Consider the following 16208-nt stretch of genomic DNA (forward strand, 5'->3'; position numbering starts at 1 on the left):
TAGTAAATCTGTGGAATTCATTGCCACAGGTGACTGTGGAGTCCAAGTCATTGAATATATTTAAAGCGGAGTTTGAATGGTTCTTGATTAGTAAGGGTGTCAAAGGTTACAGGGAGAAGGCAAGAGAATGGGGTTGAGAGGGTTAATGAATCAGCCATGGTAGAATAGCAGAGCAGTCTTGATGGGCTGAATAGTCCAATTCTGCTCTTAGATCTTATGGTCTAAATACTTGAAGTGTTGCTCTGAAAAAAAAAGCTAACATCGAAAATGGGCCAAAAGATTGGGAAAATAGAACCTCGGTTTCTGTACGTGGATACTTGAGGTTCATCTCACCAGTGAGTCTTACTTCAGTGGTTGGTAAGTTGATGGAAAAGATCCTGAGAGGTAGGATTTATGAGGCATAATATGTTAAGAATAGTCAGCATGGCTTTGTCAAAAGCAGGTCATGCTTGCCTTACGAGCCTGAAAGAATTTTTGAGGATGTGACCAAACACATTGATGAAGGTAGAGCAGTAGATGTAGTGTATATGGATTTCAGCAAGGCATTTGATAAGGTACCCTATGCAAGACTTATTGAGAAAGTAAGGAGGCATAAGATCCAAGGGGATCTTGCTTTGTGGATCCAGAATGAGCTTGCCCACATAAGGCAAAGATTGGTTGTAGACGGGTCATATTCTGTAAGGAGGTCGGTGACCAATGGAGTGCCTCAGGGATCTGTTCTGGGACCCTTTCTCTTTGTGATGTTTATAAATGACCTGGATGAGGAAGTGGAGGGATGGGTTAGTAAATTTGCTGATGACACAAGGTTGGAGGTGTTGTGGATAGTGTGGAGGGTTGTCAGAGGTTACAGTGGGACATCGACAGGATGCAAAATTGGGCTAGCAGATGGGAGTTCAACCCAGATAAGTGTGAAGTGGTTCATTTTGGTAGGTCAAATATGATGGTAGAATATAGTAGTAATGGTAAGATTCTTAGCAGTGTGGAAGATCAGAGGGGTCTTGGGGTCTGAGTCCATAGGACACTCAAAGCTGCTGCACGAGTTGACTCTGTGGTTAAGAAGGCACACGGTGTATTGGCCTTCATCAACCATGGGATTGAGTTCAACAGCCGAGAGGTAATATTACAGGTATATAGGACCCTGGTCAGACACCACTTGGAGTATTGTGCTCAGCTTTGGTCACCTCACTACAAGAAGGATGTGTAAACCATAGAAAGGGTGCAGAGGAGACGTCATGAAGTGCAGGGGAAATGGCTAGCATGAGAGTGCATAGTTTTAAGGTGCTTGGAAGTAGGTACAGAGGAGACGTCAGGGGTAAGTTGTTGTTGTTTTTTTTTTTAAAAACGCAGAGAGTAGTGAGTGCGTGGAATGGACTGCCGGCAACAGTGGTGAAGGCAAATACAATAGGCTCTTTAAGAGACTCTTGGATAGGTACATGAGGCTTAGAAAAATAGAGGGCTATGTGTAACCCTAGGTAATTTCTAAAGTAAGTATATGTTCAGCACAGCATTGTGGGCTGAAGGGTCTGTATTGTGCTGTAGATTTTCTATGTTTCTTTGTTTCTATCATGAATTCCTACTCCTAACTCTTTTAGCACAAGAGCTCTCACCATTGTTAATTGCTAAAAAAAACCCTCTAAAAACATTAGAATGCTGAGTATCAGACATACACGTTAGGCACTAGTGGACTAATCATGTTCAGTTCATGAGATTTCAACACTTAATCAATGAGAAGGATTTGTTGAAATTCAGTCAGGATAGAGCAGCAAGATCTCTTGGTACGATGGCAAGTTCTGTTCCTGTACCTGAATGATCGGCCCCTGTTCTTGTACAGGTAGACTCTGGATGCTTGAGAACTGCTCGTCGTGTAGCCACAGTGCCAGCCAATGCTCCAATTACACACAGGGTAGTTCAAGGAAAGCAAACACAACACCTCACAGCAACCAAGCTGCAGATCAAACAGTAAGAGAGATGAGAAAGGGCTGGTTAGGTCGTGAACAGATGGAAGTTAATATCTTACTTTCCAACACACATCTTGCCTTCATAGTAGGAAACTAAAATTTTTCAAACTATTATTTTTCTAGACAGCAGATCCAGGTCGATAGAGGACTGGAGATCAATGGAAGGGACATGCACAGTCACCCAAACATGAACGTGAACTCTCTACTCACTCACTATAGTATAATTTTCACAGATATCGTCAGACTAGTATAGCTGGCAATGTACTCTTATGTTAACTTTCCTGAAACCGCAAGAGGAACTGACCAGAAGTATCTTGGCAATATGTATGCTGGCATTATTTTCCCTAATTAATTTATTAAAGAAGTACAAATTAGTTAATTTTAAGTGGAATACTTGAACTATCCACAGTTCTTCCAATGTAACTCATTTAAACATCCATTTTGCAAAAATCCCATAACATTAAAGAGACTGTGACCCACAGTTTCCTAGATCCCAAAAGAGCATGTATTTTCTATTTTTAAAAAATAAGTGGATTAACATAAGGTAGATTATTATCATGAGAAAATATTAAATATTCCATTCAATTTTAAAATTATATATATCTCTCAAGCACCTTCAAAGAAATTTAAGTTAAAAATGAAATTCCATAGCTAAATTTCAGCCTCAAATCTGTCTTTGTCCAACATTTCAATCAGCCTTGAAAGTGTCAACTGAGGACCTATAGCACTTTGGGGTTACGGTATTCCCAAGGTTCATTACTTATTTCAGTGCTTGTTTATCCTGAGCTCATTACCTCTAATTCAAGACTGTTCCATCTGTGCAAAAAAAGTGCAAAGTAAATTATTATCAAAGTGCATACAACCCTGAGATTCATTTTCTTGTGGGCATACTCAATAAATCCAAAATAGAATAACAACCAGAATAGAATCAATGATAGAATGCACCAACATGAGCATTCAACCAGTCTACAAAAAAAACAACAAACTGCACATACACAAAGAAAGAAATACTAATAATAAATACATAAGCAATAAGTATTGAGCGCATGAGATGTGAGACCTTGAATGTGAGTCCATTGATTGTGGGAATATTTCAGTGACAGGGCAAATGAAGTTGAGTGAAGATATCCAAGAGCCTGATGGTTGAGGGGTGGTAATTGTTCCCGAACCTGGTGGTGAGAATCCTGAGGTTCCTGTACCTTCTTCCCATGAAGCCCTCACTGAATCATGCTATCTCAATTACATCACTTAAATTTTAAAGAGCTTAACCTAATCCTTCTCAATCTGTCTAAGGACAATTCTCTTTTCTTTCATCACCATGTCTTCAATAAGGCAAGCATATCCTCCCACATGTATAGTCTCAAAACTCCAATAACAAGTGATTGCCTTACTCCTGTTTTCTAACTTCCTGACAATAAAAGACCATATACCACCCACCTTCCAAACTACTTAATAAATTTGTACTTTACACACAAGGATACCAAAATGCCAGTGAACAGCCACATTTTAAAAATAATCTATTATTCTGCCAAAACTGTTTTAAGTTGGAGTTTGTTCATAAAGTAAACAAGAATGAAAAAAATTGTTTTCGAAAAGGAACTTACGATAAGGGCTCGAGAAGTGGATGAAGTTAATGCATGAGATACTGCAGTGATAACACGGGAGAGATTATTCTCTATTGTCACGTCCGTGGTGCTCTGTGAAATGTTGAATCCTCTGTACGTTCTGGAAGATAAATTTTGCACACAAGTTATTCAGTGATCAAAGGCATAGTACATTTTTCTTTCACTCAGAGATTTAACTATTTTATGTTACACTTTTAGGCAGAGAAAAATTTAACCTTTTTGAAACTTTTAGCTGCAATTTTACACTCAGTGGCCACTTTATTAGGTACACCGGCACCTCTGCTCAATAATAGATAGATAGATAGATACTTTATTCATCCCCATGAGGAAATACAACATTTTTTCCAATGTCCCATACACTTATTGTAGCAAAACTAATTACATACAATACTTAACTCAGTATAATATGATATGCATCTAAAATCACCCTCTCAAAAAGCATTAATAAATAGCTTTTAAAAAGTTCTTAAATAGTTTACTAAAATACATTGAATGGTAACTTAAGCTCAGTCCTAACCCCGGCACTTTAACATATCTTAAAGTGCGGTTGAATTGTAAAGCCAAATGGCATTGGGGAGTAATGATCTCTTCATCCTGTCTGAGAAGCATTGCATCGATAGCAACCTGCCGCTGAAGCTGCTTCTCTGTCTGTGGATGGTGCTATGCAGAGGATGTTCAGGGTTTTCCATGATTAATCGTAGCCTACTGAGCGCCCTTCGCTCTGCTACTGATGTCATACTCTCCAGTTCTGTGCCCACGACAGAGCCCGCCTTCCTTACCAGCTTATTAAGACGTGATGCGTCCCTCTTCTTAATGCTGCCTCCCCAACACGCCACCACAAAGAAGAGGGCGCTCTCCACAACTGACCTATAGAACACCTTCAGCATCTCACTACAAACATTGAATGACGCCAACCTTCTAAGGAAGTACAGTCGACTCTGTGCCTTCCTGCACAAGGCATCTGTGTTGGCAGTCCAGTCTAGCTTCTCGTCTAACTGCACTCCCAGATACTTGTAGGTCTTAACCTGCTCCACACATTCTCCATTAATGATCACTGGCTCCATATGAGGCCTAGATCTTCTAAAGTCCACCACCATCTCCTTGGTCTTGGTGATATTGAGACGCAGGTAGTTTGAGTTGCACCATATCACAAAGTCCTGTATCAGTTTCCTATACTCTTCCTCCTGTCCATAATGTAACTCAATGCATAAAAGCACGTTCAAGAGGTTCAGTTATTGTTCAGACCAAACATCAGAAAAGGGAAGGAATGTGACAAGGTCCCGAAAACAGACTACAGGGAGTTACGAAGGAAGTTGAGAAGCAGGATCGCAAAGGTAGTAATCTCAGGATTACTGCCTGTGCCACGTGACAGTGAGTATAGGAATAGAATGAGGTGAAGGATAAATGTATGTATGAGGGATTGGAGCAGGGGGCAGGGATTCAGATTTCTGCATCATTGGGACCTCTTTTGTGGCAGTTGGAACGTGTACAAAAAGGACAGGTTGCACTTGAATCCTAGGGGAACCAATATCCTGGTGGGGAGGTTTGCTAAGGCTACTGGGGAGAGTTTAAACTAGAATTGCTGGGGGGTGGGAACCAAACTGAAGAGACTGTGGAAAAGGCAGTTGGCTCACAAATAGAGAAAGCATGGAGACAGTGTGAGAGGGAAGATAGGCAGGTGATAGAGATGGGAGGTGCTCAGATGAACGGTTTGAGATGTATCTATTTTAATGCAAGGAGTATTGTGAACAAAGCGGATGAGCTTAGATCATGGATGAGTACTTGGAACTATGGTGTGGTGGCCATTAGAGACTTGGATGGCTCAGGGACAGGAATGGTTACTTAAAGTGCCAAGTTTTAAATGTTTCAGAAAGGACAGGGAGGGAGGCAAAAGGGGTGGGGGCGTGGTAATGTTGATCAGAGGTAGTGTCACGGTTGCAGAAAACGTGGACGTCATGGAGGGATTGTCTCCCGAGTCTCTGTGGGTGGAGGCTAGGAACAGGAAGGGGTCAATAACTTTACTGGGTGTTTTTTTTTAATATAGGCCGCCCAGTAGTAACAGGGATATCGAGAAGCAGATAGGGAAACAGATCCTGGAAAGGTGTAATAACAACAGAGTTGTCATGATGGGAGATTTTAATTTCCCAAATATCGATTGGCATCTCCCTACAGCAAGGGGTTTAGATGGGGTGGAGTTTGTTAGGTGGTTTCTTGACATAATATGTAGATAAGCCTACAAGAAGAGAGGCTTTAGTATTGGGAAATGAACCTGGTCAGGTGTCAGATCTCTCAGTGGGAGAGCATTTTGGAGATAGTGATCATAATACTATCTCCTTCACAATAGCATCGGAATGAGATAGGAACAGACAAGTTAGGAAAGTGTTTAATTGGTGTAAGGGGAATTATGAGGCTATCAGGCAGGAAATTGGGAGCGTAATTTGGGAACAGATGTTCTCAGGGAAAAGTATGGAAGAAATGTGGCAAATATTCAGGGGATATTTGTGTGGAGTTCTGTCTGCATAGGTACGTTCCAATGAGACAGGGAAGTTATGGTAGGGTATAGGAACCGTGGTGTATAAAGGCTGTAATAAATCTAGTCAAGAAAAACAGAAAAGCTTACAAAAGGTTCAGAAAGCTAGGTAATGTTAGAGATCTACAAGATTATAAGGCTAACAGGAAAGAGCTTAAAAAGGAAATTAAGAGAGCCAGAAGGGGCCGTGAGAAGGCCTTGGCGGGCAGGATTAAGGAAAACCCCAAGGCATTCTACAAGTATGTGAAGAGCAAGAGGATAAGACATGAAAGAATAGGACCTATCAAGTGTGACAGTGGGAAAGTGTGTATGGAACCGGAGGAAATAGCAGAGTTACTTAATGAATACTTTACTTCAGTATTCACTATGGAAAAGGATCTTGGTGATTGTAGTGATGACTTGCAGCAGACTGAAAAGCTTGAGCATGTAGATATTAAGAAAGAGGATATGCTGGAGCTTTTGGAAAGCATCAGTTGGATAAGTCGCCGAGACCGTATGAGATGTACCCCAGGTTACTGTGGGAGGCAAGGGAGGAGATTGCTGAGCCTCTGGCGGTGATCTTTGAATCATCAATGGGGACAGAAGAGGTTCCGGAGGATTGGAGGGTTGCGGATGTTGTTCCTTTATTCAAGAACGGGAGTAGAGACAGCCCAGAAAATTATAGACCAGTGAGTCTTACTTCAGTGGTTGGTAAATTGATGGAGAAGATCCTGAGGCAGGATTTATGAACATTTGTAGAGGTATAATATGATTAGGAATTGTCAGCATGGCTTTGTCAAGGGCAGGTCATGCCTTATGAGCCTGATTGAAGTTTTTGAGGATGTAACTAAACACACTGATGAAGAAAGAGTAGTAGATGTAGTGTATGTGGATTTCAGCAAGACATTTGATAAGGTACCCCATGCAAGGCTTATTGAGAAAGTAAAGAGGCATGGGATCCAAGGGGACATTGCTTTGTGGATCCAGAACTGGCTTGCCCACAGAAGGCAAAGAATGGTTGTAGATGGGTCATATTCTGCATGGAGGTCGGTGACCAGTGGTGTGCCTTAGGGATCTGTTCTGGGACCCTTACTCTTCGTGATTTTTATGAATGACCTGGAATGAATAAATATACCTCTCCAAATGTTCATAAATCCTGCCTCTCAGGATCTTCTCCAATAATTTACCAACCATTGAAATAAGACTCACTGGTCTATAATTTCCTGTGCTGTCTCTACTCCCGTTCTTGAATAAAGGAACAACATCTGCAATCCTCCAATCCTCCGGAACCTCTCCCGTCCCCATTGATGATTCAAAGATCACCGCCAGACTAAGGAGCTGGTGGTGGACCTGAGGAGGGCTAAGGCACCGGTGACCCCTGTTTCCATCCAAGGGGTCAGTGTGGACATGTTGGAGGATTACAAATACCTGGGGATACGAGGGATCGGGGGGTATGGAGAGAAAGCAGGTACAGGGTTCTGAGTTGGATGATCAGCCATGATCATACTGAATGGCGGTGCAGGCTCGAAGGGCCGAATGGCCTACTCCTGCACCTATTTTCTATGTTTCTACGAATTGACAATAAACTGGACTGGTCAAAAAACACTGAGGCTGTCTACAAGAAGGGTCAGAGCCATCTCTACTTCCTGAGGAGACTGAGGTCCTTTAACATCTGCCAGACAATGCTGAGGATGTTCTACAAGGCTGTGGTGGCCACTGCTATCATGGTTGCTGTTGTGTGCTGGGGCAGCAGGCTGAGGGTAGCAGGCACCAACAGAATCAACAAACTCATTTGTAAGGCCAGTGATGTTGTGGGGGTGGAACTGGACTCTCTGACGGTGGTGTCTGAAAAGAGGATGCTGTCCAACTTGCATGCCATCTTGGACAATGACTCCCATCCACTCCATAATGTACTGATTAGGCACAGGAGTACATTCAGCCAGAGACTCATTCCACCGAGATGCAACACTGAGCGTCATAGGAAGTCATTCTTACCTGTGGCTATCAAACTTTACAACTCCTCCCTCGGAGTGTCAGACACCGTGAGCCAATAGGCTGGTCCTGGACTTATTTCCACTTGGAATAATTTACTTGTTATTATTTAATTATTTATGGTTTTATATCACTATTCTTGGTTGGTGTGACTGTAATGAAACCCAATTTCCCTCGGGATCAATAAAGAATGTCTGTCTGATAAGTAAGTGGAGGGATGGGTTAGTAAGTTTACACAAAGGTTGGAGGTATTGTGGATAGTGTGGAGGGCTGTCAGAGATTACAGCGGGACATTGATGGGATGTAAAACTGGGTTGAGAAGTGGCAGATGGAGTTCAACCCAGATAAATGTGAAGTGGTTCATTTTGGTAGGGCAAATATGATGGCAGAATATAGTATTAATGATAAGACTCTTGCCAGTGTGGAGGATCAGAGGGATTTGGGGTCCAGGTCCATAGGATGCTCAAAGCTGCTGCACAGGTTGACTCTGTGGTTAAGAAGGCATATGGTGTATTGGCCTTCATCAATCGTGGAATTGAATTTAGGAGCCAAGAGGTAATATTGCAGCTAGACATACAAAAAAGCTGGATGAACTCAGCAGGTCGGGCAGCATCCGTTGAAAGGAGCAGTCAACGTTTCGGGTCGAGACCCTTCGTCAGGACAGCTCCCATATAGGACCCTGCTCAGACCCCACTTGGAGTACTGTGTTCGGTTCTGGTCACTACAGGAAGGATGTGGAAACCATAGAAAAAGTGCAGAGGAGATTTACAAGGATGTTGCCTGGATTGGGGAGCATACCTTATGATTGAGTGAACTCAGCCTTTTCTCCTTGTAGCAATGGAGGATAAGAGGTGACCTGATAGAGGTGATGATGAGAGGCATTGATCGTGTGGATAGTCAGAGGCTTTTTCCCCAGGGCTGAAATGGTTGCTACAAGACGACACAGGTTTAAGGTGTTTGGAAGTCTATACAGAGGAGATATCAGGGGTAAGTTTTTTTTTTAAAAACGCAGAGAGTGGTGAGTGCGTGGAATGGGCTACCGGCAACGGTGGTGGAGGTGGATACGATAGGGTCTTTTAAGAGACTTTTGGATAGGTACATGGAGCTTAGGAAAATAGAGGGCTATGGGTAAGCCTAGTAATTTCTAAGGTCGGGACATGGTTGGGACAACTTTGTGGGCTGAAGGGCCTGTATTGTGCTGTAGGTTTTCTATGTGACATTGCCTGGAATGATTGTTGGCGGTTTGAGTATCTCAGCAACAAATGATCTCCTGGGATTTTCACACACAACCTTCTCCAGAGATGACAGAGAATAGGGCAAAAAACAAAAAGCATCCAGTGAGCAAAAATGCTCTGTTAATGAGAGAGGCCAGAGGAGAATGGCCAGACTGGTTCAAGCTGACAAGAAGACAACTGTAACTCAAATAACCATGTGTTACAACAGAAGAGCATCTCAACGCACAAAACACAGAACTTTGAATTGGCTGGGCTAAAGCAGCAGAAGCTCATGAACGTGTAATCAGTGGCCACTTCTCTGGGTACAAGGGGTACCTAATAAAGTAGCCATTGAATGCAAGTGTGCTGTCAAATATCACTAACTTAATACACAATATGAAACTCAAACACATTGCAAAAATCCCTGTTCTTTAAAGCCCTTACAATGAAATGATGTTGAAAATGTCTTATGACTCTGCTCAGGGTGGATCAGAGTAGTGAATCATCAGTTTAAAACAATAGCACCTCATTAATCAAGAAAACCTTCCCAAACAGTAAACAATAAAGGATAGTCAATGCTCCGACCTGTCAACATCATCTGCTTCTGAAAGTAGTAAGTGAACAGGTCACTACCATTGCCGTGGGACAGTAATCAATGTGTCCACCAAGTTTCTCAGATGCAATTAGCCTATATTATTAAGCGTTCTGTAAGTATTTTGCTGTTAATCTTCCCCACACCCAGGACATCTTCGAGAGGCGACGCCTTGAGAAGATGGCATCCCTCACTAGGGATTATCACCATCTGGGACAAGTCCTCTTCAGGTCACTACCATCAGAGAGGTGATACAGGAGCCTGAAAACCCACACTCAATGATTCAGAAGTAGCAGCTTCCCCTTTACCATCAGATTTCTGAATGCTTCACGTAAACTATTAATTATAAACTATAAATTCTTAAATTTATGGTAATTTATGTGTTTGCACTCCACCGCCACCAAACAACAAACATCACACCATGCAAGTCAGTAATAATAAACCCAATGCTGAACTAACGCCGTTTGTACAATCAAAGAGAAGCAACATATCAATCTAAATAGTCAGTCAACCTGAAAAGTTAAAGTTTCTTTCTCCAGTTACAGCTCGACCTGCTAAGAATTCCAGAACTGCCTGTTTTTTAGTTAATTTGTTAAAGTACCTGTAGTTTTTTTAAAGCTTTTCATAAACTCGTCATAAAGGAGTACAGCACAGAAACAGACCCTTTGGCCCATCTAGTCCCATCGAATTGCAGCGGGATCATGCCCATCAATACTATCCAGGTACCTACCCAGATATGCGTTAAACGTCGAAATCGAGCTCACATGCGTCACTTGTGCTGGCAGTTCATTCCATACTTATGGCCCTCTGAGTAAAGAGGTTTCCCCTCATGTTCCTCAAACTTTTCAACTTTCACCCTTAGCCCATGACCTCTGGCTGCAGTCCCACCCAACCTCAATGGAAAAAACCTGTTTGCATTTCCCCTATCTATACCCCTCATAATTTTGTATACCTCTATCAAATCTCCTCTCCTATGTTCTAAGGAATGCACTCCAAACTTATTCAATCTTTCCTTATAAATCAAGTCCTCCAGACTTGACAACATCCTTGTAAATTTTCTCTGTACTCTTTCAACCTTGCTTACATCTTTCCTGTAGGTAGGTGACCAAAACGCCACACAATACTCCAAATTAGGCCTCACCAGCGACTTGTACAACTTCAACATAACATCCCATTTCCTGTACTCAATACATTGATTTATGAAGGCCAATGTGCCAAAAGCTTTCTTTACAAGCCTATCTACCTATGACATCACTTTCAACCAATTATGCACCTGTATGCCCAGATCCCTTTGTTCTACCACACTCCTCCTCAGTTCCCTACCATTCACTGTGTAGGGCCTACCCTGGTTGGTTCTAATAAAGTGCAAAACCTTGCACTTGCTTGCATTAAATTCCATCTGCCATTTCTCAGCCCATTTTTCCAGCTGATGCAGATCCCCTGCAAGCCATGATAGCCTTCCTCACTGTCCACTACACTCCCAACCTGACTGTCATCTGCAAATTTGCCGATCCAATTAGCCACATCATCACCCAGATCATTGACACAAATGGCTAACATCCAAGGTTCCAGCACCGACCCCTGCGGCATACCACTAGCCACAGGCCTCCAGTCAGTGAGGCAACATTCTACTAATAAATCTCTGACTTCTCCCACAAAGCCAATGTCTAAACTAATTTACTATCTCATTTTGAATGCGGAGTGACTGAACCTTCTTGACCCACCTCCCATTCAGGCCATTCTCAAATACTTTGCTAAAGTTCATGCATTTTTGAAAAGCTGAACAACATTGGCTATCCTCCAATCCTCTGGTTAACAACATCCACTGCTGTTAAGGATGATTTGCCTCTCGCAGGGTCCGAGAAAATACCTGGTCAGGCCCTGGGGTTTGACCCATTCTGATTTGCCTCAGGATAGCAAACACTACTTCCTCTGGAATCTGCACAGGGTCCATGAAGTTGATGCAGTTTTGCCTCATTTTTGTACGTTGACCAAGTTTTTATAGATGCAAAAAAATTATTTACAATCTACCCATCTGTTTTAGCTCTACACATGTATTACCATTCTGATCTTCCAGAGGACCACTTATGTCCTTTGCAATCCTTTTGCTCTCAGCATACCTGTAGAATCCCCTAAGAATTTCCTTCACCTTGTCTGCGCAAGCAACTTCATACCTTCTTTTAGACCTCAGGATTTCTTACTTAAGAGTTGTCTTGCATTTCCTCTACACCATTTGTTCCTACCTGCCTATACCTGCTACGCTGCTACTTTTTTCTTTTAACCAGGACAATCTCTTGAAAACCAAGGTCCCCTACACTTATCATCTTTACCTTTTATTCTGACAGACACATACAAGCTTTGTACTCTCAAAATTTCACTTTTGAAGACCTCCCACTGAACACTTCTACCTTTGGCAGAAAACAGCCTGTCACAATCCACACTTGCCTGATCACTTCCAATATCATCAAAATTTGTCTCTCTCCAATTTAGAATCTCAACCTGCAGACCAGACCTAACTTTCTGCATATTTACTTTGCATCTAGTGACCGCAAAACCATTTGTTTTAAAGTGTTCCCCTACACAATCTTCTGTCAGCTACCCTGTCTCATTCCCCAATAGCAGATCCAATATCGCATGCTCTCTCGTTGGGACTTCTACGTACTGATGAAGGAAACTTTCTTGAACACATGTGACAAACCCTATCCCATCTAGTCCTTTTACTGTGTGGGATTCCCAGTCAATACGTGGAAAATTAAAATCTCCTACTGTAACCATCTTATGTTTCTTGCAATAGTCTGCGATCTCTTTACAAATTTGTTCCTCTAAATCCCCAGGATCGTTAGGTGGCCTGTAATATAACGCAATTAACATGGCCGTACCTTTCTTATTTTTCAGTTCCACCATAACACCTCACTAGAGTTCTCCAGTCTGTCCTGATAGAGCACACTGCCGAGACATTTTCCCTGACTAGTAAACATCATCCCTCTTCTTCTAATCCCTCCCGCTTGGTCACGTCTAAAACTACAGAATCCTGGAACATTAAGCTCCCAGTCCTGCACCTCCTGCAGACAAGTCTCACTAATGGCTACAACATCATAATTCCAGGTGTTGATCCATGTCCTGAGCCCATCCGCCTTTCCTACTATATTTCACAGCTCAATTCTAGGTCTCCTTCACTAACCCAAGGGTAAGCAAAGGTACCTTAATAGGTTAAAAAGGTAAAAATAATTAGAGCAGAATGCCAGAAGTGTAGTTAAGATGCCAGTTTCAAGTTTGCCTTGAAGGAAGACAGATGAAACAGAGGTTCAGAGGGGGAAAATCCAGAGCTGAATCTGAATGGTTTAAAACAATAATTGTAAGAAGAAAATAATAGGAATGCACTGATTAAGGACAGTCTTCAATGAATGTCACCAACCTAGTGATAGCACTCACTGCAAAGTGAGTGGATGACTGGGTCTCATGCATAAGCAGCTGCAGGTAGGCACTGCTCTGGTCTCTGGCTACAGCTACGACTGGATCCGACTGCCCCTGATCACAGTCAAAAAACAACCGAGGAATAAGCCTGCAAAGACAAAAAACAAATCAGCACATTTAAGAGCAAAATACCTGATTTATGATTTCATAAAAATGCTGAAGCTAATAGTTAATACAGCAATCTATGTTCTGAATGGGTAACAACTGAAAAACACCAAATATATACTCAGACATAGATAAAAGAATGGAATTTGAGCTTTTCCCTGATCAAAAGTTCAATATTAAGTACTTTAAATATTTCACTAGACAGATACCTCCAAATTAAAAAGATTAACTGCTGATCTGATGATTCCTTTGAAATATAAAATTCTCAAGGAATCAGACAAGAACGAGGGATGAAAGTCTCAGACATTGAGGGTTGAGCTGAGAATATAATTTGTCACTCAGAACCATGAACCTACAAAAGTACCTTTCGTACAATCCTACAAAAGGTAGTGGATTCAGCCCGGTACATCACAGGTAAAACCCTCCCAACCATTGAGCACATTCACGTGCAATGTTGCCACAGAAAAGCAGCATCCATCATCAAAGATCCTCACCACCCAGGCCATGGTCTTTTCTCGCTGCTGCCATCAGGTAGAAGGTACAAACCCTCAGGACTCGCACCACCGGGTTCAAGAACAGTTACTACCCCTCAACCATCGGACTCTTGAACAAAAGGGAATAACTACACTCCTTCTACTCTGGTGTTCCCACAACCAATGGTCTCCCTTTAAGGACTTGTTATTTATTTTTAGTTATTGTTGTTTATTAAACCTGTTTACAGTTACTGATCAAGAGATTTGCTAAGTAAGCTCGCAGAAAAAGAATTTCAGAGTTGTATATAGTGACATGCATGTACTCTGATAATAGATTTTACTTCCAACTTTTGAATTCTCAGTTCTAGAAGACCATGGATGCCCAGTCGTGTGGCCATATTCACACAACATTAGATTGTTTGTTTTTAGCTCTGTGCAAAGTAAGAAATTACGGGAATAGTGTGGTAAGCTGGAACAGATATAGTGTAAACTTGGCCAGCTCCATCATGGGCACTAACCTCCTCAGCATTGAGGATATCTTCAAAAGGCAAAGCCTCAAAAAGACAGCATCGATCATTAAGGCGTCCCATCACCTGGGACATGGCCCTTTCTCAATGCTACCATCAAGGTAGTGATATAGGAACCCAAACGTTTCAGGAACAGCTTCTTCTCCTCCCATCAGATATCTGAATGAACAATGAACCCAGGAACACTTACTCATTATTTTTCTCCTCTCTTTATGTACAATTTATTTATTTTTTACATATACTTCTTATTGGAATATGTAGATTTTATTACTATGCATTGCCATGTACTGCTGCACCAAAACAACAAATTTCATGACATACACCAGTGATATCAACCTTGATTCTGATCTGTATACAGAGGAGCGCGCCTCCTAGAACATTTTAAATTATGTCCCTATGAGGAAAACCCATAATCAGGAGGGGGCTAGGTACTACTTGAAGATGAATACAGATGATTCTTAGCGAACATGGCAGCATTGGAAAAGAGACAGAAAAATAGGAGTACTGGTAAGTGAAAACAGAACTACTGAAATCTCTAAAAACCTCTTCCAATCTCTTGATCTGTGTTCTGAGATCGCTCTCTCAATGAACAATAAAAACTGCTTGTAACATTTACATCAATTAATCCCTTTAAATAGAATATTTCAACATGCTTCTTTTGAAAATACATGGGGCTCTCATAACAGCAGCCTCAAGTTTTGTTTCATTGTAGTGACATTCTTTTACACTCTGGACAAAACATCCTTTTTACAGTAATTTGATAAGCAATTGTTCAGATTTAATAGCACCAGCTTGATCTTGCTAACATTTCTGAAATAACAGATCTTAGAAGGAGATACAGAATAGAAACAGGCCCATCAGCCAGAGGATGGTAAATCCATGGAATTCATTGCCATAGATGATTGTGCAGGCCATTTTGTTGGGTATATTTAAAGCAGAGGTTGATAGGTTCTTGATTAGTAAGGGCATCAAAGGTCATGGGAAGAAGCCAAGAGACTGGGGTTGAGTGGGAAAATAATCAAATGGTGAAACAGACCCAATGGGGTGAATGGCCAAATTCTGCTCCTATGTCTTATGGTCTTCAGCTCTACTCATCCATGCCAACCAAGATGCGCATCTAAGCTAGTCACATTTGTCTGCATTTGTCCCAGGTCCCTCTAAAGCTTTCCTATTGATGTACTTCTCCAAATAAATGTTTTTTTAAATATAGTTGTATGATTCTTAGTTAAATGCATCTTTTATCGACCTGCTCTACTATAAAGACACACAGCTGGAAAACAGCATTCATGTTAGCAATCAAACATAAAGCTTTCAGTCTTTCAGAAAAAAATAAGTTGGAGGAAACATCTACCTGTCCAGTATTCAGTGAATAATTTAGATATTATGGAAGGAATCAAGTGAGGTGGCAGATGGATCATAATACAGGGAACAGCATGGTCATGCATTTTGGCAGATCAAGTAACGAAGGCAAATGCAATATTAGGATTCATTTCCAGAGGGCTAGACTACAAACACAAAGATGTAATGCTGAGGCTTTATCAGGCATTGATCAGACTGCACTAGGAGTATTGTGAGAAGTTTTGGGCCCCTATCTCGGGAAAGACGGGCTGGAATTGGAGAGGGTCCAGAAGTTCATGAGAATGATTTCGGGAATGACAGCATTAATGTATGAGGAGCATTTAAAGGCTCTGGCCCTGTACTCACTGGAGATTAGAAGAACGGATCTCACGGAAACCCAC

At 41.7% G+C, this 16208-nt stretch overlaps 1 protein-coding gene across 6 annotated transcripts in view; it reads right to left on the bottom strand.

Annotated features, from left to right (window-relative positions):
• htt (huntingtin) overlaps window positions 1–16208 on the bottom strand; it is a 246898-nt gene that overhangs the window by 114742 nt on the left and 115948 nt on the right. For all 6 annotated transcript variants that reach the window (XM_073047912.1, XM_073047911.1, XM_073047909.1 and 3 more), the window contains 3 exons: window positions 13306–13452; window positions 3563–3683; window positions 1803–1945 (listed from right to left, as the gene is read on the bottom strand). In XM_073047912.1, coding sequence (XP_072904013.1) covers window positions 1803–1945; window positions 3563–3683; window positions 13306–13452 — 411 coding nt within the window. The remainder of the gene's footprint in view (window positions 1–1802; window positions 1946–3562; window positions 3684–13305; window positions 13453–16208) is intronic.

This window comes from Hemitrygon akajei, chromosome 6 (genome assembly GCF_048418815.1).
Source record: "Hemitrygon akajei chromosome 6, sHemAka1.3, whole genome shotgun sequence".
In the NCBI taxonomy this organism is placed as follows: Eukaryota; Metazoa; Chordata; class Chondrichthyes; order Myliobatiformes; family Dasyatidae; genus Hemitrygon; species Hemitrygon akajei.